This window comes from Prionailurus bengalensis, chromosome B3 (assembly GCF_016509475.1).
Source record: "Prionailurus bengalensis isolate Pbe53 chromosome B3, Fcat_Pben_1.1_paternal_pri, whole genome shotgun sequence".
NCBI lineage: Eukaryota > Metazoa > Chordata > Mammalia > Carnivora > Felidae > Prionailurus > Prionailurus bengalensis.
Window position 1 is genome coordinate 32,722,951 of NC_057355.1, and position 26,523 is coordinate 32,749,473.

General features: G+C 39.3%; 1 protein-coding gene across 1 annotated transcript in view; it reads right to left on the bottom strand.

The window, feature by feature from the left end:
- The window catches only part of REC114 (REC114 meiotic recombination protein), a 106,257-nt gene extending 83,299 nt beyond the window's left edge, over positions 1-22,958 (bottom strand). Inside the window, exon 1 of the mRNA XM_043555057.1 lies at positions 22,799-22,958. Within this exon, the coding sequence (XP_043410992.1) occupies positions 22,799-22,957 (159 nt within the window). The 5' untranslated portion in view covers position 22,958. The remainder of the gene's footprint in view (positions 1-22,798) is intronic.
- Positions 22,959-26,523: the final 3,565 nt, after the last annotated feature.

Consider the following 26,523-nt stretch of genomic DNA (forward strand, 5'->3'; position numbering starts at 1 on the left):
CTGTGTCTCCCTCTCTCTCTGCCCCTCCCCCACTCGCACTCTATCTCTCTTTAAAAAAAATAAACATTAAAAAAATTTACAGATCTGTAATCATTTACTTATCATTTCAAATTTCTCCTCTATAGGGGCTAACAGTCAGCTTTTAAAAAATATAACTAAAACATATATTTTGAAATGAAAATACTAGATTAAAAATAAAGAGATGTGGGCCCTAAGCCAACCACTTTTCAGTAATATTTTAATTAGTCATTAATTATCTTTGAGCCTCAATTTCCTTTCTGTAAAATGGGGATAATGCCCTACAGTGTTGCTATGAGACTTCAGAGTCCTCTTTTCTTCAGCCATACAATCCATTTTTATAATCCCTCAAAACCTGGTGCTTTTCTTTGCATGAACTTTAATTTGTCAATGTCACTCTTAAAATATGGTGCCCAAAACTGACCATAATACGCTTGGTGTGGTCTGTCTCCTATTTTTTGCACTAATGCAGCCTATAATCACATTAACCTTTTGAGGGGGTAGTCCCATTTGAAGAATGATCTGATATCAGCAAAACTTCCTGAAACTTCATCACTTATACTGGTAAATCAGACTTTCATTTTCATCTGAACCTAAATGTAAGACCTTGCATTTATTCTCATTATATTTTATCTTGTTAAATTTGGTCCATAGTTTTTGTAGGGAGTTGAGGCAATGAAATCAAAATGTCAAGGAGGACATGACTGACAGATACAGACTAGTAGAATTTGGGTCTTAAGTGGCTACCCTGTATAGGTGGTTTTCATACACTGTAAGGTAAACATCCTTGTAGAAATAATAAGATGAAATTATGGATTCACCTCAATGCTCAAAGCTCAAAACAACACATACCTAACTCAAGTATATCTTTATGAGGTTACTACATTCTATTGAGAAATAATGTTCTTATAGTTTCATATGTGGGGTTTACAGCTTTAATGCTATATTTAAACTTAAGATTTCCTACTGAGTTTCCTCTAATTCACTTTAAATTCCAACCTTAAAAAAACTTGAAGGATTTTTAGATGTCAAGGAAGGTATGCTAAAATCTAAACTTCAGTGGTTGTTATTCTGCCTCTTTTCTAGTATTAAGAATTCAGCTATTTGTGTGATACTCTTCCTGCCACAGTTTAAATAGATTATCTTTTATGCTTCATGACCACTTAAAACCACAAGGATAGCTAGGAGTCAAGAGGAGCTTTCAAAACTAGAGCCTGGTCAACAAATTCTTTAGGAGGCAATATGTTAACATGATAGTTTATTTTTTTTAGAAATGTAATATACACCCTGAAAATACCTCCCCAAGTGTCCAACGCTTAAATGTACAACTCAGTGAATAATGATAACGTCAACATATAATAATTACCACCCAGGTGAAGAAACAGAACATTGCCAGCCTTCCAGAAGGTACCCTAGTGCTGTCTCCCAATCACTACCTGCTCCTTCCTCCCCCTAACACAGCTTGATTTCTAACACCATAGTTTAGCTTTATTTATAAGAATAGAATTATATAGAAAGAATTATGTCTGGCTTCATCAGTGTTGTTGCATGTACCCAGTTCATTCATTTTCATTACTGTACAATACCATTCTATGACTACACCACAATTTATTTTTTCATTCTCTTGTTGATCAATATTGTTTTCCAGTTTAGGTCTACCACTAACAATGCTGTTATGAACATTTTTATATATGTCTTTTGTTGGGTAGGAACACTCACTATGGAGACCCCAATTCTTTCCCAATTATTTTATAAGTTTTTCAAGTAGTGACTAATGACTTCCAAGAGAATCCCAGTAGACTTCTCCCCTGGGCTCCAAATTGTTACATCTAATTGCCCACTCATTATTTCCACTTAAAGGTCCAACAGTCATTTCAAAATTAACAGCTCCTAATTCCAAGTCCAAACCCTCCATTCATTCATTTATTCATTCAATATTTACAAAGTGTCGAGCAAGTGACATCTGTTGCCTATCACCAGGAGTAGAAATCCAACCATTTCTGCCCACTGCATTTTGGTACTGGAGTCACTATGGAAAACACAACACAGTCAAGTACTGGAGGAACAGCACTTTACTCACATACAGAATAAACAGAGCACGATGAGCATGAGTAGTGGGGGTCAGTTCCCCCTGGCGGGGGAGAGAGAGCAGGTCCCTCTCAGCAGCCATACAGAGCAGTTGGCCTGTTCTCAGCCCTCTGGTGCTGCAGAAGGACGCCATTCCCTCCCCCAAAGGGACAGATACAGCAGTAGGGTTGGCTGGGTGCCATATAATACTTAAGCAGAACAAAGGAGCATGGGCTATGAGGACTCTCCCTTGGTAAAGGAAGTGTTCCAGGCTTCAGACCCATTCTTATGGTCTTGGCCGAAAGGGGCTGAAAGACTACATGCACAAAAGACTGCCTTCCCAACACAAAATGCATACCACATACCAGGCTGTTGTAGGTATCTGACTCCCACAGTTTCACATCAAAGAATATAATTCTTAGGTAAATGGTGGAATCATTCTTAAATCCTCTCCTTTCCTCATATCCAAATTAATCCATCAGCATATCCTTCATGTCTATCTTCAAAATATTCAGAATCCAATCACTTCTCACGGGTCTGGTCTGAGTTACCATCTCCAGTTGTATTAACATAATAACCTCCTAAATGGCTTTCCCTTTGTGTTCTTGCTCCCCCTCCCCACACAATTTATTCTCAATAAAGTAAGCAGAGTGATTTTTTTTTTTTTTTTAGAGTTTATTTATTTTGAGAGAGTGGGAGGGAAAGTGTGACCAGGGAAGGGCAGAGAGAGAGGGAGACAGAGAATCCCAAGCAGGCTCCATGCTATCAGCACAGAGCCCGACAAGCAGCTTGATCCTGTGAACTGTGAGATCATGACCTGAGCTGAAATCAAGAGTCAGACACTTAACTAACTGAACCACCCAGGAGCCCCCTCCAGAGTGATCCTTTTAAAACCTAAGTTAGATCATGTTATTTCCAGCTCAAAGCCCTGCAGTAGCCCTGCATCTCATTTGGAAACTCATACAAAGTATTCTACAACCCAGCCCCTACTGCCCCTTTGCTCTCATCACCCTTGGGCACTCTGCTCCATCCACACTGGCCTCCTTGCTGCTCTTTGAACCTACTAGGAAAATTCGTGATTATAAATCTCAGGGCTTTTTCAGTCCTGTTCTATCTAAAATTCTCTTATATTCACATAACTCACTCCTTCATCTTCTTCAAGTCTTTGCTTAAATGTCACCTTTTCAGGTAATACCTTTCCTGACCATCCTACTGAAAACTGCCACCATTTCCTCTCATTGCCCAAACCAGATGGCTCCTATTCCTTTTTCCAGCTTTGCTTTCCTCCATAGTTCTTTCCACTTTTGTTACTTTATATTTACTTGTTATCTACCTATTTTCTTTAAAATGTAATTGATAAATGGGATTATAAATAATACTCAATCTGAAAGTCAGAATAAGAATAAAAAGGGAACAAAGAACAGATGGGACAAGCACAAAACAAATACCAAGATTATACACTTATACCCACCCTATCAATGATCGATCACATTAAGTGTAAATGGCTTAAATACCCGAATAAAAGACAATCTAACAGGACAAAAAGGTATGACTATACCCTGCCTATAAGAAATGCATTTTAATTTATTTTATTTATATTTTAATGTTTATTCATTTTTGAGAGAGACAGAGTGTGAGCAGGGGAGGGGCAGAGAGAGAGGGAGACATAGAACCTGAAGCAGACCCCAGGCTCTGAGCTGTCAGCACAGAGCCTAATGGATGCTCAAACTCACAAATTGTGAGATCATGACTGGAGTCGGAGGCTCAACCAACTGAGCCACCCAGACACCCTGAAATGCATTTTATTTTTTAAAACGTGTATTTAGTTTTGGATACAATAATACATTAAAAAAATTATTCACCACGACCAACTGGGATTTATACCTGGGATGCAGGCCCAGTTCAATATCCACAAAACAATCAATGTGATTCATCACATCAATAAAAGAAAGGACAAGAACCACATGATCCTCTCAACAGATGCAGAGAAAGCATTTGACAAAATACAGCATCCTTTCTTGATAAAAACTCTTAAGAAAGTAGGGATAGAAGGATCATACCTCAAGATCATAAAAGCCATATATGAAAGACCCATTGCTAATATCATCCGCAATGGGGAAAAACTGAGAGCTTTCCCCGAAGGTCAGGGACAAGACAAGGATGACCACTTTTGCCACTGTTATTCAACATAGTATTAGAAGTCTTAGCCTCAGCAATCAGACAACACAAAGAAATAAAAGACATCCAAATCGGCCAGGAGGAGGTCAAACTTTCACTCTTTGCAGATGACAGGATACTCTATATGGAAAATCCAAAATATTCCACCAAAAAACTACTAGAACTGATCCATTAATTCAGCAAAGTGGCAAGACATAAAATCAATGCACAGAAATCAGTTGCATTTCTATACACCAACAATGAAGCAACAGAAAGAGAAATCAAGGAGTTGATCCCATTTACAATTGCACCAAAAACCTTAAAATACCTAGGAATAAATCTAACCAAAGAGGTGAAAAATCTATACACTGAAAACTATAGAAAGCTTATGAAAGAAATTGAAGAAGACACAAAAAAAGGAAAAATATTCCACGTTCCTGGGTAGGAAGAACAAATATTGTTAAAACATCAATACTACCCAAAGCAATCTACATATTCAACGCAATACGTATCAAAATAACACTAGCATTCTTCACAGAGCTAGAACAAACAATCCTAAAATTTGTATGGAACCACAAAAGACCCCGAATAGCCAAAGCAATCTTGAAAAAGAGAACCAAAGCAGGAAGCATCACATCCCAGACTTCAAGCTGTATTACAAAGCTGTAATCATCAAGACAGTATGGTACTGGCACAAGAACACTCAGATCAATGTGACAGAATAGAGAACTCAGAAATGGACCCACAAACATATGGCCAACTAACCTTTGACAAAGCAGGAAAAAATATCCAATGGAATAAAGACAGTCTCTTCAGCAAGTGGTGCTGGGAAAACTGGACAGCGACATGCAGAGAAATGAACCTGGACCACTTTCTTACACCATACACACAAAAAAATTCAAAATGGATGAAAGACCTAAATGTAAGACAGGAAGCCATCAAAATCCTCAAGGAGAAAGCAGGCAAAAATCTCTTTGACCTTGGCTACAGCAACTTGTTACTCAACATGTCCCTGGAGGCAAGAGAAACAAAAGCAAAAATGAACTACTGGGACCTCATCAAAATAAAAAGCTTCTGCACAGTGAAGGAAACAATCAGCAAAACTAAAAGGCAACCAATGGAATGGGAGAAGATATTTGCAAATGACATATCAGATAAAGGGTTAGTATCCAAAAATCTATAAAGAACTTATCAAACTCAATACCCAAAAAACAAATAATCCAGTGAAGAAATGGGCAAAAAACATGAATAGACACTTCTCCAAAGAAGACATCCAGATGGCCAACCAAAACATGAAAAAATGCTCAACATTACTCATCATCAGGGAAAAACAAATCAAAACCACAATGAGATACTACCTTATACCTGTCAGAATGGTTAACATTAACAACTCAGGCAACAACAGATGTTGGCAAGGAGGAGGAGAAAGAGGATCTCTTTTGCACTGCTGGTAGGAATGCAAGCTGGTGCAGCCACTCTGGAAAATAGTATGGAGGTTCCTCAAAAAATTAAAAATAGAACCACCCTACAACCCAGCAATTGCACTAATAGGTATTTATCCAAGGGATACAGGTATGCTGTTTCGAAGGGGCCCATGCACCCCAATGTTTATAGCAGCACTATCAACAATAGCCAAACTATGGAAAGAGCCCAAATGTCCATCAATGGGTGAATGGATAAAGAAGACATGGTATATATACATATATGTATATACAATGGAGTACCACTCAGCAATCAAAAAGAATGAAATCTTGCCATTTGCAACTACGTGGATGGAACTAGAGGGTATTATGCTAAGCGAAATTAGTCAGAGAAAGACAAATATCACATGACTTCACTCATATGAGGACTTTAAGATACAAAACAGATGAACATAAGGGAAGGGAAGCAAAAATAATATAAAAACAGGGAGGGGGACCAAAACATAAAAGACTCTTAAATATGGAGAGCAAACAGAGGGTTGCTGGAGGGGTTGTGGGCAGGGGGATGGGCTAAATGGACAAGGGGCATTAAGGAATCTACTCCTGAAATCATTGTTGCACTATATGCTAACTTGGATATAAGTTAAAATAAAAAATTAAATAAAAAATTAAATGAAGAAAAAAACCAGAATTAGAAAAATAAATAAATAAGAATCTAAAATTTTAAGAAAAAGTGTTTATATTTTTGAGAGAGAGAGAGAGAGACAGAAAGACAGAGCACGAGCAGGGGAGGAGTAGAGAGAGAGGGAGACATAGAATCCGAAGCAGGCTCCAGGCTCTGAGCTGTCAGCACAGATCCCAATGAAGGGCTCAAACCCACAAAATAGGAGATCATGACTTGAGCCGAAGTTGGACGCTTAACCGACTGAGCCACCCAGGCACCCCACATTTTAAATATAAAAACATGAACAGGTTAAAAACAAAAGAGTGGGGAAAATATAATATCATGCGAATACTAGTCAAAAGAAAATTGAAGTATCTATATTAACATTAGGCAAGAGTATCAAAAAGTATAGAGAAGGTCATTTCATTTTTATTGATAAAGGAGTAGGTTAATCAAGAGACATAATTATCCTAAACATTTGTGTCTCCAATAACAGAGCTTAAAAATACATGAAGCAATAATTGATAGAACTGTAGGGGGATACAGACAAATCCACAATTACATTCAGAGATGTCAATACCCCTCTCTCAAAAATTGATAGAACAAGTACATAGAAAATCAGTAAATGTATATAGTAGACTTGAACAACACTATCATCCAACATAACTCAATTGATATTTATAGAATACTTCACCCAATACCAGCAAAAATACACATTCTTCTCAAGTGTACAGAAAGCATTTACCAAGACAGACAAAATTCTGGGTCATAAAACAAGTCTTGGTGAATTTATAAGTATGTTCTCTGAGCACAATTAAACTAGAAATCAGTAACAGAAAAATCTCTGAAAAAAATCCCAAATATTTTGAAACTACGTAGTATATTTCTAAATAACCCATGAGCAAATAAGAAATTAAAAGGGAAATTAGGAAGTATTTTGAAATGAATGTAATTCACCATGTTAACAAACTCAAAAAGAAAAACCATATGATCACCTCAATAATGACAGAATACAGAAAAGGCATCTGACAAAATCTAACATCCATTCCTGATTTAAAAACTCAGCAAACCAGGTATAGAAGGAATTTCCTAGAGCTGACAAAGGGCATCTATGAAAAACCTACAGTTAACATCATACTTAAGAGTGAAAGACTAAAAGCTTTCTCTCTAAGATAAAGAACAAGACAAACAACATTAGCTCTCACTACTCCTATTCAACACTGTCCTGGAGGTTCTAACAATTGCAATCAGGCAAGAAAAAGAAATAAAACACCCAGATTGTAAAGAAAGAAGTAAAACTGTCTTAATTCACAAACAACAGGATCACTTATGTAGAAAGTCCAATTGATTTTCCTAGAATAAATGAATTCTAGAAAGGTTACAGGATACAAGAGCAATAAAGGAAAACTAAATGTATACAAACTAGTAAAGAACAATTAGAACTTGAAATTTTAGGGGCACTTGTGTGGCTCAGTCAGTTAAGTGCCCAGCTCTTGATTTTGGCTCAGGTCATGATCTCACGGTTCATGGATTTGAGCCCCATGCTAGACTCCATGCTGACAGCGTGGAGCCTACTTGGGATATTCTCTCTGCCCCTCCTGCACATGCGCACACACTCTCTCTCTCTCAAAATAAACTGTAATAAAAAAGGATTTGAAATTTTAAAAATATCAACATTTATCACAGCATCAAAAATATGAAATACTTAGGGATAAATATGAGGAAAAGTGAAAGACCTGCACACTGAAAATTGACAGAAATTTAAGAACATGTAAATCTATGGAGTGAGACATTTTGTTCACGGATAGGAACATCTAGTATTGGTACAATGCTGAGGCAGGCAGAATAATGGCCCCTCAAAGATTTCCATGTCTTAATCTCTAGAACCTATGATTATGCTTTCGTATGTGGCAAAGGAGACTCTGCAGAGGCAATTCAAGTTAAGGATCTTGAGATGAGAGAGCGCCTGGATTGTCCAGGGGGGCCCAATATAATCACAAGAGTTCTTATAAAGGAAAGAGGAGGCAGAAGAGTCAGAGAAGGAAATGTGATTGATGGCTTTGGAAGATGGAAGGTAGTACAAGGCAAGGAATTCAGGTAGCCACTAGAGGCTGGAACAGGAAAGAAAAAGATTCTCCCCTAGAGCCTCCAGAAAGAATGCAGCCTGCCGACACCTTGATTTTAGCCCCATAAAACCTATTTTGACCACGAGAACTATAAAAGAATAAGTTTGAATTGCCATAAGCCACTAAGTTTGTGGCAATTTTTTATAGCAGTAATAAAAATTCTAAACTCTTCTGTAGAGATTAAAAACACCATATATCAAGCATTTCACTAGGTTAACATTAACAAAGTACTATCCACTATACACCAATTTCTTTTATAACTATTTAGGAAAGAAAAAAAAAAAAACATGGCAAGGAATGTCCCTGACCTTGAGCTTCATTCATTCATTTGTTCATTCAACAAATATTTATTGAGCACCTACTAGATGTCAAGCGTGGTTTTTTTTTTTTTTTTTTTTTTGAAAGATGTGATACATCACTGAACAAAATATTAGTTGGCCTCATGGAGCTAATGTGGGATGGGATGCTGGGCAAGGGTAGAGACTACAATAAACAAGTATAATTAGTGGCACTCTAAGGGTGGGATGTTGAGAGCAGTCAATCCTGGTTCAGGCAATAAGGGAATGCTTTGTCAAGAATTTATAAACAATAGTCAAACTGACTAACAAGCACTCTGCTTTTTACTACCACCACATGCCCACAATTCTAATCAATGTCACTGAGAAAATACTCCCTGAAAAAAGTCTTTTGTTGGTCTTAGTTCCAAACAACTGCTACAATTACTGCTAAGTTTAAATAACACATGTGTAAGCTTCAAATTATCATATTGTTATTCTTTAATAAACTTGGTCTTTTACGCATTCATTTGGAAAACTCCCAGTTATAACGTTGGCCCACTTAAATGCAGACTTAACCACATACATTTGTTTCAAGAATAGCTCACAAAGATTTGAAATACTTCAAGCTTGTTTAATGCAAAGTTCTTGTCTCCAACTCTTTCTTAGGATGCAGTTTACTTCAAACCTGTGGTACTATGTCCTTCTGCATTTAAACTAGATTCAAAATAAACAATGATAGCACACTGATTGTAAAGACAAAAAAACGGATTTAAGTTACTCAAAATCTGGGACCTCTTGGTATTTAGATTTGTGTTTAATTATAAGTGCAACTGACAAGATGGAACATTTTGTTGAAGTGTAAATTTTAGCTCACACTAAAAGTATTTTACTAAACTTTAATAATAACTTTAACATTTTAAATTATTAAATGTTTCCAAACTAAAGAACAAAAAGGAGAACAAAACAGCAATTTTATCATTAGTTGCTTAGATTGTACCATTGGAGATTCAGGTTTTTTAATCATTTGTTAGTTTGTGGGTGATTAATTACATAAAGTATCAGCCTCTAACCAAAGAATCAAAGTTCAGTTAACGAGATGTAAAAACAATTAGCTAAGGAGTTATGCTTTTTTCCTGTCTTATACTATAATGTGTATTTCCCTTTTCTCATTGATTTTACTGCCATGAGTATAATAATGAAGCTCAATAGAAAAATTTACTATCTACAAAATAAATGAACAATTTCATTTGTGAAAATTTTATGAAAATAATGTCATCATTTAGGGGAGTGGAGTGTTAAAAAATTATCCACTCCAGGGGCACCTGGGTGGCTCAGTCTGTTAAGCATCCGACTTCAGCTCAGGTCATGATCCCGTGGTTCATGGGTTTGAGTCCCGCATCAGGCTCTGGGCTGACAGCTCGGAGCCGGGAACCTGCTTCAGATTCTGTGTCTTCTTCTCTCTCTACCCCCTCTCCCACTTGTGCTCTGTCCTCTCTCAAAAATAAATAAACATTTTTTAAAAAAGTTATCCACTCCAGGGGCGCCTGGGTGGTTCAGTCAGTTAAGCGTCTAACTTCAGCTCAGGTCATGATCTCGTGGTTCATGAGTTTAAGCCCCACCTCAGGCTCTGTGATGACAGCTCAGAGCCTGGAGTCTGCTTCAGATTCTGTGTCTCCCTCTCTATCTGCCCCTCCCCTGCTCGTGCTCAGTGTCTGTCTGTCTCTCTCTCTCCCTCTCTCTCTCAAAAATAAATAAAAAATGTTAAAAAAAAATTATCCACTCTGGGTGTCAAATGCTCTAGGCACATCACTTAACATAATAAATAAATAAATAATCTAGTATATCAGAAAGTGCTAGGAGGTAGGGAAATAGTAAAGCAGGGTCAAGAGAATAGGAGTGTAAAGACAGGGCATGAAAGTTACAATATAAATATGTGGTCACAGTAGGCATCATGAGAAGGTGAGGCTTGAGCATGGACTTGAGGGCATGAGAGGGTTACACAAATATCTGGGTATATAATACTATTTTTCAAATATTTGTTGCAATCCTTCATCTAAAAGATCTTAAAAGTATGCTCATACATTCTGAAATTGTCTAATTAGAAGTTTCTAAGGAGTTAGGAAAAATGGTAGCTTGCATCCTTACAGTCTTTCCTTCCCAAATCCAAACCAAATACCAATTACCTTTCCTTGAGCAGTTATTAATTTTTTTAACGTTTATTTATTATTGAGAAACAGAGAGAGAAAGACAAAGCATGAGCAGAGGAGGGGCAGAGAGAGGAAGAGCAACAGAATCCAAAGCAGGCTCCAGGCTCTGCCCGGCTCAGGGCTCAAACCCACAAACCACGGGATCATGACCTGAGCCAAAATCAGACACTTAACTAACTGAGCCACCCAGGCACCCCACCTTGAGCAGTTATTAAAAATCAGCATCCAGGGGTGCCTGGGTGGCTCAATTCGTTAAGCATCCAACTCTTCTTGGTTTTGGCTAGGGTCATGATCTCATTGTTCGTGAGTCTGAACTCCACATCAGGCTCCATGCTGACAGTACAGAACCTGCTTGGGATAGTCTCCCCTCTCCCCTCCCCCACTCACATGTGTGTGCATACACTCTCTGTCTCTCTCAAAATAAGTAAATACACATTTTAAGGAAAGAAAGAAAGAAAGAAAGAAAGAAAGAAAGAAAGAAAGAAAGAGAAAGAAAGAAAGAAAAGAAAGGAAGGAAGAAAAAAGAAAGAAAAAGAAAGAAAGAAAAAGAAAGAAAGAAAAGTCAGCATCCAGGGGCACCTGGGTGGCTCAGTCAGTTAAGTGTCGGATTGTCGGGACTCTTGATTTCAGCTCGGGTCACAATCTCATGATTTGTGAGATCCAGCCTGTGTCTGGCTCTGTACCAATAGCACAGAGCCTGCTTGAGATGCTCTCTCCTTCTCCTTCTCTCTGCCCCTTCCCTGCTCATTTGCATGTGCACATGTGCGCACACTTTCTCTCTCTAAAAAAAATAAAATAAAACAAAAACTGGTGCCTTATCTTTTATTTTTAAAAAAAAAATTTTTTTTAACGTTCATTTATTTTTGAGACAGAGAGAGACAGAGAATGAACAGGGAAGGGGCAGAGAGAGAGGGAGACACAGAATCTGAAACAGGTTCCAGGCTCTGAGCTGTCAGCACAGAGCCCGATGCAGGGCTTGAACTCACGGACCGTGAGATCATGACCTGAGCCAAAGTCAGATGCTTAACCGACCAAGCCACCCAGGCGCCCCTGGTCCCTTATCTTTTAGAGGTAATTGAAATAATCGATGAAATGGTATGCTGTCTGAGATTTCCTTCAAAATAACACAATGGACACAGGATATAGATGAAACCAGATTGGTCATGAGTTGATAACCATTGAAGCTGGTGATACATACATGTGAGTTTACTATACTCTTTTATCTATCTTTGATTATGTTTGAATTTCTTTTTTTTTTTTTAATTTTTTTTTCAACGTTTATTTATTTTTTGGGGGACAGAGAGAGACAGAGCATGAACGGGGGAGGGGCAGAGAGAGAGGGAGACACAGAATCGGAAACAGGCTACAGGCTCTGAGCCATCAGCCCAGAGCCCGACGCGGGGCTCGAACTCACGGACCGCGAGATCGTGACCTGGCTGAAGTCGGACGCTTAACCGACTGCGCCACCCAGGCGCCCCTGTTTGAATTTCTTTATAACAAAAAGTTTTATAAGAGCCTTCCATTTTCTTTGTTGAATAGGTAGAATTATGGTTAAGGAAAGCATTTAGCTTACTACAAAGCACAGGAATACTACATGCAGTGTCCTAACTCTACAAATTCCAAATATCATAATGCCTAGTATAATCCAGGCATCTGAGAAAAGAAATTACTTATTTCTGGTTCTTGGGAAATATTTTTAATGAGTGATGATTTAGCATTTTACTGAAATGTTCACATTAGCACAATATGGAAAGCTCAAAGAAAAATGTTATCTCTAATGACCAAGTCATCAGAGAAAAAGACATTAATTTTAATTTGTCAGAGAGAACATTTATCCTGTTCACATCTTCTCTTCTTTTTAGTTTCTAACCTAAATGTGGCTTAAGATTTAGGTCATCAAAAAAAGTATGCACGGTATTGGCACAAAAACAGACACATAGACCAATGGAACAGAATGGAGAACCTAGAAATAAACCCATGCATATACAGTCAAGTAATATTTGACAAGGGATCCAAGAATACTCAATGGAGAAAAGACAGTTTCTTCAATAAACGGTGCTGGGAAAACTGGATATTCACATGCAAAAAAAAAATGAAACTAGTACCCCATCTTGCATCACTCACAAAAATTAACTCAAAAGGGACTGAAAACTGTAGGACCTGAAACTATAAAACTTCTAGAAGAAAACACAGGGAAACAGCTCTTTGACACTGGTCTAGGTAATGATTTTTTTGGATATGACAACTAAAGCACAAGAAACAAAAGCAAAAATAAACAAGTAGACTACATCAAACTAACAAGTTTCTGCATAAAAAAAGAAACGATTAACAAAATGAAAAGACAACCAATGGATAAGGCAAAATATTTGCAAACCACATATCTAACAAAGGGCTAACATCCAAAATATACAAGCAGCTCATATAACTCAATAGCAAAAAAGCACATAATCCAATTTTTAAATGCGCAAAGGACCTGAAAAGACATTTTCCCAAAGATGTTCAAAAGGTACATGATATAGGGCTCAATATCACTAACCATCAGGGAAATATAAATCAAAACCACAATATGTTATCACCTCAGATGTGTTAGAATGGCTATTATAAAAAAGACATGAGATAACAAGTGCTGGCAAGGATATGGAAAAAAGGAAACCCTTGTACAATGTTGGTGGGAATGTAAATTTGTATAACTATGAAGGAGAACAGTATAGAGGTTCCTCAAAAAAAAAAAAAAAACATTAAAAGAACCACCACATCATCTAGCAAATCCACTTCTGGGTACATATCTGAAGAAAATGAAATGACTACCTTAAGGAGATATCTGCACCTCCATGTTTACTGCACCATTATTTACAATAGCCAAGACATGAAAACAATCTAAGGGTCAAGAGAGAGATGAAAGGATAAAGATAATTTGAGACTTATACATACACAATGAAGTATTATTCAGCCATGAAAAAGAAGGAAATCCTGCCATTTGAAGCAATATGGATGAAACTTGAGGGCATTATGCTAAGTAAAATAAGCCAGACACAGAAGGATAAATACTGCATGACCTTACCTACATGTGAAATCTAAAAAAAAAAAAGCCAAACTCATAGAAACAGAAAACAGATTGGTGGAGAATAGAGGTGGGCAAAATAGGTGAAAATGGTCAAAAGGTACAGGCTTCCACTTATAAGTTCTGGGGATACAATATACAACATGATGACTACAGCTAACAATACTGGATTATATATTTGAAAACTGCTGGGGGTAGATCTTATAACTTCTCATCACAAGGAAAAAAATGTATAACTATGTAAGGTTACAGATGTTAACTAAACTTACTGTGGTAATCATTTCACAAATCATGTTGTGTATCAAAAACTTAACGTTATATGTCAATTATATCTCAATAAAACTGGGGGGGAGGTTTACATCAACCTGACCTCTGTCTATTGTGGTGTTTTGACATCAATACAATAGGATGCACTAAGATATAGAGCCTATCTATTACAAGCTCATTTTTCAGGCACAGTTTATACATTGGTTAAATCAGATACATGCATTTTTTATATTCTAATATTTTATATGCATGTATTTGTGCAAGACTGCACTATAACACTAAAGTTAAAAAGAAAACAGTTAAAAGAAATATATGAAAATATAGAAAAATATTTCAAATATACTTAGATGAAAGGTTAAAACAGCATTACTCTTCAGATGTGACAAATTATGTACTTAAGGGTTTTTTTTTTCCTGCTTTTGAGGCCCCTCAGAAAGTGTCACAGTTGTATATATTGGCCCTAAGAAATTTATGCATTACAAAATATGAAAAACATGCAAAACTGCTAAGCAGGCTATCAGCTGCTTCCCTCTTGGTAGCTAAAGTGCCTCATAAATTATTTCAACAAACTAGTAGAGTATATATGCTAATAAAAGTGATCCTGCTACATACCCATTACCAAACTATAAAATTCAGTGTTTTTGCTGTTTCATAGAAATGCTAAGTGTTAATAGTAACAATAAAAACAATTACAACAGCATAACACCCAGAGCAAAAACAAACAAACAAACAAGTAATGATACATACCTATTGCCACACAGCAATTATGCACTAAATAACAGGTTTTTTTTTTTTTTTTTGGTTATTGCTATTGTTATTAGAAAATGCCTTTCAGTTCCAACCAGGGAACCTAGGAATAAGCCTTCATTTTTTAGCAGTCTCCAGATTCAGAAGAGTGTGTGGCAGAGTTCTAGCTATTCTCTAATATCCATTTTCCTTTCTACATGGTAACAGAACTGCTGGGTTTTAGCTGGACACATGATCTTGTGGAATACAGACTACATATGCCAGCTGCCCATGCAGTTACGATGGCCTCAGGTCCAAGTCCTGGCCACTGTGCCGTAGGAGGCAGTATCATGTGGCAGCTTATGGGAAATCTTCCTTAAGAGACAGCATGTGTATATCCTCTGACTTCTTGATCCCTTTCTCCACCAAGCTGTCTGGAGTATCAATTCTATCTTGGACTATTTGACCATGGCCACACGGGGCAGAGGAACAAAACAGGCTCCTCAGTTCCTAACACTGTGGAGTGTCATATCAGCCCTGAACTTTTATGTGGAGAATAATAAACTTTCATCTCATTTAATCCACTGTTATTTTATATTGTTAATCAGAGTCAATATCAATTCTAATTAATACAAAACATAACTGTTAACTCTTTAAAAAAAGCAAGCTGGGGGCGCCTGGGTGGCGCAGTCGGTTAAGCGTCCGACTTCAGCCAGGTCACGATCTCGCGGTCCATGAGTTCGAGCCCCGCGTCGGGCTCTGGGCTGATGATTCAGAGCCTCGAGCCTGCTTCCGATTCTGTGTCTCCCTCTCTCTCTGCCCCTCCCCCGTTCATGCTCTGTCTCTCTCTGTCCCAAAAATAAATAAACGTTGAAAAAAAAAATTAAAAAAAAGCAAGCTGCATGAAAGAATAATAACTCTCAATGATATTCCTACATCTACATTAAGAGAAAATACCAATGTAGGAAGCAGCAGTGTACAACAGAATGAGGACTGGCTTGTATTAAGACTTGAGTTTTGGAACGAATTCTTCTACTTCCTACGTAAAACCTCTGGCAAGCCATTTAACCTGGGCAGGCCTCAACTTCCTCTATAAAATGGTAGTAAGACAGATCTAAAAAGTTGTGAGAATTGGAAGAGGTTTACAAAAATACTCTACAAATTGTAAACAGCTATATAGTATCAATTACTTTGTCAGTTATTCCTTCTTCCCCACCCTTCCTTCAGAATTGGAGCATGAGAATGGATTGCAGTACATAAACATAACCTGGAGCATCACTCCCAGAGACTGGTTCATTAGGTCTAGCACAGGAACCACGAAACTGCATTTTCAGCACGGACCCCAAGACACTGTTGAAAGCAATGTGCCCATTACACCTTGAGAAACACTGCTCTATGATCAGGCGCTACCCATCCTTGTTATCCTGTGCATGATGCTCTGTTATTTTAAGAGCGTGAAGAGGGGCGCCTGGGTGGCTTAGTCTGTTAAGCATCCGACTTCGACTTCGGATCAGGTCATATCTCACAGCTCATGGGTTCGGGCCCCACTCAGGCTCTCTGCTGTCCGTGTTGGGGCCTGCTTTAGATCTTCCGTCTCCCTCTCCCTGTCCCTCCCCCACTGGCATGTACTCTCTCTCTCAAAAATAAATAAATGCTAAAAAAAAAAAAAAAAAAAAAATCATGATGAAACATAAGGACAGCTCCATAGCCTCTCCAGTGCCTCACTAAATGCTAAGTACCCAGTAGATAATTTAATAATATTTTGTTGAATTGATGAACTGAAGTGGAGAATGACAAAGTGGAACCAAATCAAATGACCCACCATTTCTGGCCAACGAAATAACAGGGACCGAATTTACCTTCCTGCCTGAAACAACTAAAAAAAAAAAACAGGTCAAATCAGAGGACACAACAGTTTTCAAGACACTGGATATTAGGTAATAAAAAACATGATTCCTGAGAAATAACAGGAAACAAAGGGGAGCCTTACAACTGCCTGGAGAAAGTTTCCAGGCCAAAGTAGAAAGATGAGGAGCCCAGGCAGAACCAGGTGAGGTGTTCCTGAGTTGAGGGAATAGAGCTGTGAGTGCAGGAAGGACAGTGTGGCTACAGTTCACAGGACAGAATACCAGAGAAAGAACTCCCAATGCCTGCAGAGACTCAACTCTTCAGCATGTATGTGTGTGTGTGAGGCTGGGCAAAAAACACCTGAAAGGATTTAAGAGAACAATCCAGAGACCTCACATAGGGCAGGGGATAGTGCCTGTTCTCATCAGCTCAGGTGAAAACCCTCATAATTTCTCATTGGGTAGGATAGTCCGAAGAGTTTTGCCTCAGGTGTGAGGAAAAAATTAGCCCTAGATCAAATGCTGCTCTGGTCCCACCTGACAAAGCTTTAAAGCAAGACCTGAAAGGATCAAACTGTTTCCAGATAACTTATCCCAGAAAAGCCAAGAATATTTATAGGAATACAAAAATATCCTGCATCCAACAGGGTAAAATTCACAACATTAAGCATCCAATCAAAAATTACCAGTCATGTAAAGAAGAACTACTACTTTGCTATTTTAAAAATAGTTTTCTTGGGGTTTTACTGAATCTTAAATTTTCCTTAAAAAAAAAAACTGTCATTTTTATCATTTTCACCCTGTGCATTAATCTCAAAAATCCCTCATCTACATAATTGAACTGTTATTCCCCATATGAAATATTAACTCTTCAAAGACAAACAGCATAGTGGTTAAAAGCACAAGCTTTGGAGGCAGAAAAACCAGACTCTGAATAAACTCTTATCTCTGTTCCTGGGCAAGCCACTGAACCTCTCTGAATTTTGGCTTACTTATCTATAAAATGGTATGATAATATTTGCTTCATAGGGCTTCTATAAGAAATATACCAAAGTAAACACTGAATAAACAGTAGCTATCATGTCATAATTATCACATCATCATAAGGAAAGTTTAGAAAAATTAGCATACACTCAAACATTTACTGAGGAACTATCATATGCTAGTTAGTATCTAGGCACTAGGAATACAATGGAAAAAAAAAAAAAAAGGCCACTATAGAGAGGACCCGAAGTATATTTTATGTTGAATCCGCATTTCGTAGTTCATCTCAAGTACAAACTTCATATTCTGTTTCTTAATTTCTAAGTAGGGCAATTATTTTAAGTTCCTCCTATAAAAATTAAAGGTTGATTTTTTTTTTTCCCTTTGAAAGGGAAAAAATAAGAAATTGTCAGGTTCAACCAATTAGGGCATGTCTAAGAAATCCTGAAATCTGAAAAACGTGAAAAACTTTAATTTAAAAGGAACCTACAATTAACACCACCTTTCAAAATTATTCTGAAATTAGTAGAACAAATTATATTCAGACGTAAAATACACAAAATGGACCAATCTGTTATTGTGATAATCTTTTCAGAAAGGCTTGGGCTAACAGATGTAAGGATTTAAAATCAAATTCAATGGGGTGCCTGGGTGGCTTGGTCGGTTGAGTGTCTGACTTCGGCTCAGGTCATGATCTCACAGTCCGTGAGTTCGAGCCCCGTGTTGGGCTCTGTGCGGACAGCTCAGAGCCTGGAGCCTGTTTCAGATTCTGTGTCTCCCTCTCTCTCTGCCCCTCCCCTGTTCATGCTCTGTCTCTCTCTGTCTCAAAAATAAATAAACGTAAAAAAAAAATTTTTTTTTTAATTTAAAAATAAATAAAATAAAATCAAGTTCAAGTTTGTATTTCATTTGCTCATTCCACTTAAATGACAGATGGCTTAAATATTAACCCTATTAACAAAACATCTGCACTTTCATTATGAATCTACTTGCCTTACTTCATAACTCCATAAATTCATTTTATTAATTTTACTGTATGGTTGCCCATTTCATTCAAGGTCTTCTAAACCCTTGCCTCTCCAAGTGTGGTTCTATAACCAGAGCATCAGCATCACCTGGAAACTTGTTAGAACTACAGAATTTTATTCTGCATACCAGACCTACTGAGTCAAATGTGCATTAAAAAAGAATCCCCAAGTGAGTTCTTTTTTTTTTTTTTAACGTTTATTTATTTTTGAGAGACAGAGAGAGAGCACGAGTGGGGAAGGAGCAGAGAGAGAAGGAGATACAGAATCCGAACCAGGCTCCAGGCTCTTAGCTGTCAGCACAGAGCCCGATATGGGGCTGGAATCCATGAACCCTGAATGACCTGAAGTTGGATGCTTAACTGACTGAGCCACCTAGGCACCCCCTCCCCCAAGTGATTTTATGCACAATGAAACCTGAATAGCAAAGTTTTAAATTCTTGATCTTTTTCCATACTTTTTTTTTTAACAGTATTACAAAAAGTTTATTTGCTTCCAAACATTGATTGACTTATCTCCAGATAGTAACTCTTCATCAAGAATAATTCAATTCAGGGGCACCTGGGTGGCTCAGTCGGTTGAGCGACTGACTCTTGGTTTCAGCTCAGGTCATGATCTCACGGTCTGGTTTGTGAGTTTGAGCCGCATGGGGCTCTGTGCTGATAGTGCAGAGCCTGCTTGGGATTCTCTCTCTCCCCCTTCTCTGCCCCTGCCCACCCTCAAAATTAAAAAAAAAAATTTTTTTTAAAGAATATTTAATTCAGACAAGTAAATCCAATTGATATACATATATTAGATGTTCTGTATATAATATTTATGTCTCAGACTTGACCTCCCCTCTCAACCATGATTTCAAGTCTTAGAAGACTTGTTGTACTATCCATATTTTCTCGAGTCAACATTTTTGTGAGCATTAGCATGTGGCCACTATGACAAAATCTTCTGTGTAATTAAACAACTATATAGAACAATACCAGATCAGTTCCCCCATAATTTCAGAAAAAAATGAAAAATTCAAAATAATTTCAACCAAGGTTGAACTTGAAAGTTCCCTAGGGGGGGAAAAAAAAGAAAGTTCCCTAGGGAAAAGACGACCAGAATGATTCTATCCTCCACAATAATATATTTTTATGCTTTACCTAACACATATTTTTTACTGCAGGTACCACATAGTTTTAAAATAAGAAATTCACATGGGACTTAGTACAGTTCTTTAGATGGCTCATCTTTTATTATTACTATTACACAATAGTCACAGTGCACATAAAATAGAACAAATCTTGTTTTCTCTTTCGCTTTTCCAAAAAGAAAAATGACAGACCTAGGCTGAAACTGATCACAGCAGGTAGGATGCTTCAGCACAGATTCAAAGGAAGGTACAAATGTTCAGTTTTCAAAAGCACTGCAAAAGCCAACTTCATCTCTTGTCACTGGAGCTGTGGCTTTATGCCAAACATTTGAGAACTGTTGAAAAGTGCCATTCCTCATAAGCAATTATGAAGAGCTTTGCAAAAAGAAGGGAAAAATAACTGCAATAACAATGAACTCCTTACAATAGCCAAATGTCCATGGCCTCTGGGCTGCAGAATAAGAATCCAAGAGTTACCCGTGTACATCTGAGCCAACGCACCCAACACGGATGCCTTGGGAGAAAGAGTTTGAAGGGGTGTTAAGAGAAGGTGTGAAGGAATGTTATGGGCAATCTCAGAAATTAAATATGTCCTCAAACATGCCCAGGTTTTTTATAAGACACAATTATAGATCAGTCATCCTTCTATTTAACTTTACTCATGCCTTTTTGCATTTGCAGCCTATATAATTTTCCAGAATATAGACAGCATTCTACAAGAGTACAACTAAGTATTGAACTCCCTTTTTATGGCCCTAGATATATTGATTTCAAGCTTTAAGTAGTGTCCCTAGCTATAATATTCAAAAATTTGGCGAACAATTCATTATGCCCCATCTCTACTCTCATCCACAGCCAAGTCTCTCAGAAGAATGATCTAGGAATGTTAGCTCCACTCCCTCACCTACCTGTCACTCTTCAACCCACTGCATCTGGTGTGCACCACTTCACTCCACTGAAACTTCTCTTAGTAAAGACCATAAGGACCTTCATGTTGCTAAATCCAACTGACATCCCTTTGTTATCATTTTTCTCTACTTTGCAGCATCGTTCAACAAAGTTCACTGTTCTCTCCCTCTTAAAACAACTTTCTGTAGCTTTGATAGACCTGCTTTCTCCTGGGTGCCTCCCAACTCCCTGTCCCTTGTCAGTCTTCTTTAGGGACTCTGTCTACTCTACCTGACCTACAAATGTTGGACTATCTTGGGACTTGGTCCTGGAATTTCATGTAATCTCGTAACTATAAATACCATCTTCATGCTGTTGACCCACCTTCAGCCTGATAACATATTTACATCTCCCACCCAGATCTTTCTTCTACACCAGTATACCCAACTACCGACTCAACATCTCCATATGAATGTTTCATAAACACATTTAAACTCAATACATCCAAAACTGAAGCCTTGGATCTTTCTCTCACTGTTCCTCCTCCAATGTTCTCGATTCCTTTACCATTTACCCAGTTGCTCCTGCTAGAAGCCCAGAAGTCCTTTACTCTCACCACTCCTACCCAATCAAGCTCCAAATCCTATCATTTTGGCCTCCAAAATATAGTTTCAATATGCCATTTCCCCAACCTCACTGTCATCCTCTCCAACACCCCCTCCCACTCTAGTCATCATCACCTGCCTGCTGCAATGGCATTCTAAGTGATCTTCCTGAATCTACTCCTATTCCCCTTCAATTCTGTCTTCAGACTTCGGCCAATGATCTTTCAAATATGAAGATTCTCCTACTTAAAACCCTTCAGTGGCTTCCAGCTTGTTTTAGGATGATGTTCACAAGGCACCTGTATACCTCTCCAGACAATCTCGCCTCATGCTATCATTCCCTTTGTCCTCTAAATACCAGCCTTATTTTCTCCATACATTATACACGCTGAGGTTTTCCAGGTGTAGGGCCTCTGCATTTGCTGCAAACTCTACCTGAAATATCTGTTCTTTTACTCTTTTCCTACCCATTGCTACCCAAATCACACTACCATACACATGCACAGGCACAATCCAAAACTTCAGGGTCCACAACTAAGTCAAACCAGATCGAAAGGAACTGAACGATTAGCAACACTTGGCGTTAAAATATACCAAACATACCACCACCACAACAGAAAATAATAATAGCAAACCCTTCTATAAATGTATAAGGCACTGATTTAAGTAATGTATATATGTTGACTTATTCATTGCTCACAACAGCCTTATGAAGTGGTTACTATTACTATCTCTATTTTAAGGTAAGTTAAATAAGGTACAGAGGGGATCCATAACTTAACCAAGGTCACAGAAATTCAGTGGCAAAGCAAGGATTGAAATTTAGTCCTTCTTCTGTGGGAGTGCTTGACTGCCTGTAGTGTGACAACTTGGTTATGGACTATTCAACCATTGCTTCCACATAAGGGGTATGGAACCGGTCTAATAATTACAAAGTTATTTGGATAAATACTGTGTCCTCCGCTAGACTGGAAACATAAATGGGGGTAGGGACCATTTCGATCTTGTTCACTGATGATATATTCCCATCACCCTGAATAAAATCTAACACATAATTGACGCTCAGTAAATAATCTATATTAAATATATGACTACTCCCTTGCATAATTATTTTGAGAATGTATTGGGTCCAAACATGAGATATTACATAGATTTTTTTTTTCTGTTAGCTGTAGCCATTCCTGTCAGTCCCGCGGTGTCCCCTCCTCCTGCCTGCATGGCATTCGAGGACTGAACCCTGCGTGGCATCTGGCCACGGTCTACCCTCCCTCCCCCACCTACCCCACGGGAGTGAGCGCCTCGCGGCTTTTCCCTCCCTCAGGCCTCACCTTCCATGTGAGGGAAGAGGCTGTCCCCGCGCCCTGACCAGGACCAGGAGGCTCTCCGGTGCCTGAGGGCATGAAGCGTCCATACCGCTGCAGAGGCCATTGGGTGGCACCTCCTCCCGGGAACGCGAGGCCTGCAGGCTCTTTTCCCGCCTCCGCCATGTTCAGCTTCCCGACGTGCACTGCAGGCGGGCACCTGCCAATCTGCGCAGCCAACCAATCAGGAAGCGAGACGGCCCAAAGCCCACCTCCCCCACTAGTGGAAGCCAATGGACGGGCCCGAAGACTCCTGCATGCTTCTGAGGCTGTGGGCACCTGAACCCTTGTGACCTTCTCTTCTTCCTTGGCAAAGTGGAGATAGTAACTTCCACCTTGAGGAGGGGCTGGGACTCTAGGAGATAGTAGTTGGCCTCTCCTCTACATCCTTGAGGCCCTCACCTTCCCTCAGGCCGCCTGTGTCACGGTCCAGCCCTTCAGACTGGGACATTTCCGAAAGCTGGCGGACTCCCTGTAACTACGCGCTGAGACTAGGCCCGCTGACTGAGGCTGCATGGACAAGTATATTTCCCTTACTCACAGCAGCCTTTCAGATGACAGTGTCCCTGCCCACCCCAAACCCATCACAACCCAGCATCAATTCCACCCGCCGTTCAGGAAGTAAGGCTGTTTTCTCCTCGTTCTGTGGACTTACTCCCTCCAGACCCTTAAGTTCTCTCCAAAAGAGAAGCAAATAGGTAGCATGCTGCAGGCAATAAAAGATGTGCCTCAATCACACAGCAGGTGCAACTAAATGACAGGTCTGGGTGATTTAGAGTCGTTGACAAAGCACTTCTACATCTGTTATTTCATTTGCCCTCCCAACAACCTTGTGAATTAAGCAAAAAAGAGATTATTGCCCCCCATTGAATAGATGGGAGGCAAAATAAGGCCCTGAGGGTCAAAGCGATTTGCCCAGGGTTACACAACCAGAGCAGAACTGTGGTCTCCACAATCTCTCCCAAGTGTCCACCCCACTTGCCAAGATTTTAGGTAGTCACTGAGTCTGTGTCAAGTCAGAAGCAGAGTATACAGAGGATGGAGACTATGTTAACCAAACCCATAAAATATAGTTATAATGCAAATAATTTTTTAACATTTATTTATATTTAAGAGAGAGAGAGAGAGAGAGAGAGAGAGCAAGCAGGGGAGGGGCAGAAAGCCAGAGACAGAATCTGAAGCAGGCTCCAGGCTCTGAGTTGTCAGCACAGAGCCTGGTATGATGCTTTAATCTACAAACCCCGAGATCATGACCTGAGCCGAAGTCAGTCGCTCAGCCAACTGAGCCACCCACGTGCCCGGTGCAAGTAATTTTTTTAATGTTTATTTATTTTTGAGAGAGAGAGCGAGACACACACACACACACAAAATCTGAAGCAGTCTCCAGGCTCCAAACTGTCAGCACAGAGCCTGATGTGGGACTCGAACTCACAAACGGTGAGAGATCATGACCTGAGCTGAGGTCGGACACTCAACAGACTGAGCCACCCAGGTGCCCCACATATAATTTTTAAAACTGAATGTCAAAGGGTAGTAAGTGGATAGACAATGGTTGGAGAGGTGGTAACTTATTCATCCTTCAAAGCACCGATTAAATACCCACAGTGTGTCCAGTCACCCTTTGTTTACAGAAATGGTTAAGGCATGCATTTAGCCTTCTAGGACCTCAGCATCTTATAAGAAAGGTGAGAGGTACCCATGATACCTGATAGCTACTGCCACGTGAAAGGTACAAACCATGTTCTCTAAGGATTCAGAGGAAGAATGGCAGTGGCATTTCAGTGTGAACTTGAAGGGTGAGAAATTTTCCCAAGGGAAGACAGAAGAAACTGGAGGGCAAGTTGAGGAGCAAAGTTTCAGGGGTGAAGATAGTGACATAACCAGCTAGAGCGCAAGGTGTTTTAAGGAAGATGAAGCCACAAAGTTGAGTTAGGCCAAAGAGCACTGAACAGCAGCTTAGGAGAGTGAATTTTACTTGGTAGGTGATAAGCAGCTTGGAACGTGTGTGTAGGGGAGTGACACTGTTATAATGGTGGTCTAAGGCAGGCTAATTTTTGGGGGGCATACAGAATAAATTGCATTCAAGGCAAAGGATATATGTGACTTATCTTTCCATTAGCCAGTAGAGCTTGAAAGGGTCAGATTTCAGAAACTGTTTCTGAAGGTCCTCAAATGACACAGCACTACTGCATTTAATGTAGTAGTGAATAGTTAGAAATTTGGTTGGAATCCCAGTTCCACCACTTGCCAGCTGTGTGACCTTGGGGAAGTCACTTAACCTCTCTGTAAAATAGGGTTAGCAAATACAGGGCCACAGGAAGGATAAAATAAGATCATATGAGGGAAAATACTTGGTAAGTTACAAAGCAGTACACATGTTGGTGCTTTCTATTTGCAGGGTTAAAGTGACTTTCTGTGGGCTCCCTGTAGGCAGGAGGATGAGAATGGGAGCCTGACATTCGGTCTCAGAGGCACTCACCTTCCAGGTCCAGGGCTGTGGATGCTGTCAGACACCCTTCACAGGAGCAGATGGTGCTCACAGTTGGGACCCTGTCAGTGCCCAAGGACACCCAGGGCCCTGCTGGGTTCCCACCTGCAAGCTCCCTTCCTAGACAATGCACCTGTGCTTGAGCTTCTGGGGCCACCAGTGTCTGCCAAGAACAGATCATGTCTGCAAAGGGAGATATGAGAAAGCCACACCACAATGCACAGAGGCTCTTACAAACTTATGATATTAACAAATGCAACTTGAGCATTCAAAAGGTCCCAGATGCTGTGCTAGGTGCTGGGGATACAGTAGAGAACAAACCAGGTATGGCTTCTACCCTCCTGGAGCTTACAGTCTAGCAGGAGGGTGGAGGGAGTTGGGGAGGGGGTGCAGAACACTGAGCAAATTACTCCATATTTTTAATGTCATTGTATTTTCTTTCTTAAAGATAGATCTATAATATTTATTGAGGTACAATTTTATGCAATGAAAGCACAGATCTTACATGTTCAATTAAGGAAGTCTGGGCACCTACACTTGTATAACCACCATCCAAAAAAAAGATATAAAACATTTCCAAAAGCCCCAAGTTCTCTTAGGAGTGCCTTGTTCTTGTCAATCTCCAACTCCCAAGAGCAATTGTTGGTCTGTTTTTTATCACTAAGGCTTGGCTTTCCTTTTCCTGGACTTAACATACATGAAATCATACAGAATGTACCCTTTTATATGTGCTTCCTTTGGTCAGCATAAATTTGTCTTTTACCTTCATCCCGTGTTGTTATGTGTATCAGTAATCCATTCCTTTTTAGTGCTAAATAGCATTCTATTGTATGATTGTGTTGTAATTTGTTCTTCACCTGTTGATGGTCATTTGGGTTGTTTTTGGTGCTCTTTTATTTTTTATTATTATTTTTTAACATTTATTTATTTTTGAGAGACAGAGTGAGACAGAGCACGAGTGGGGGAGGGGCAGAGAGAGGGGGGCGTACCCAGAATCCAAAGCAGGCTCCAGGCTCTGACTGTGAGCACAGAGCCCAATGTGGGGCTAGAACTTGTGGACCACGAGATCATGACCTGAGCCGAAGTCGGCCGCTTAACCAACTGAGCCACCCAGCTGCCCCGTTTTTGGTGTTTTTTTAAAGCTGTTAGGAATATTTTTTGTACCAGTCTTCTTCCGAGATATGTGCTGCCACTTATATTCAAT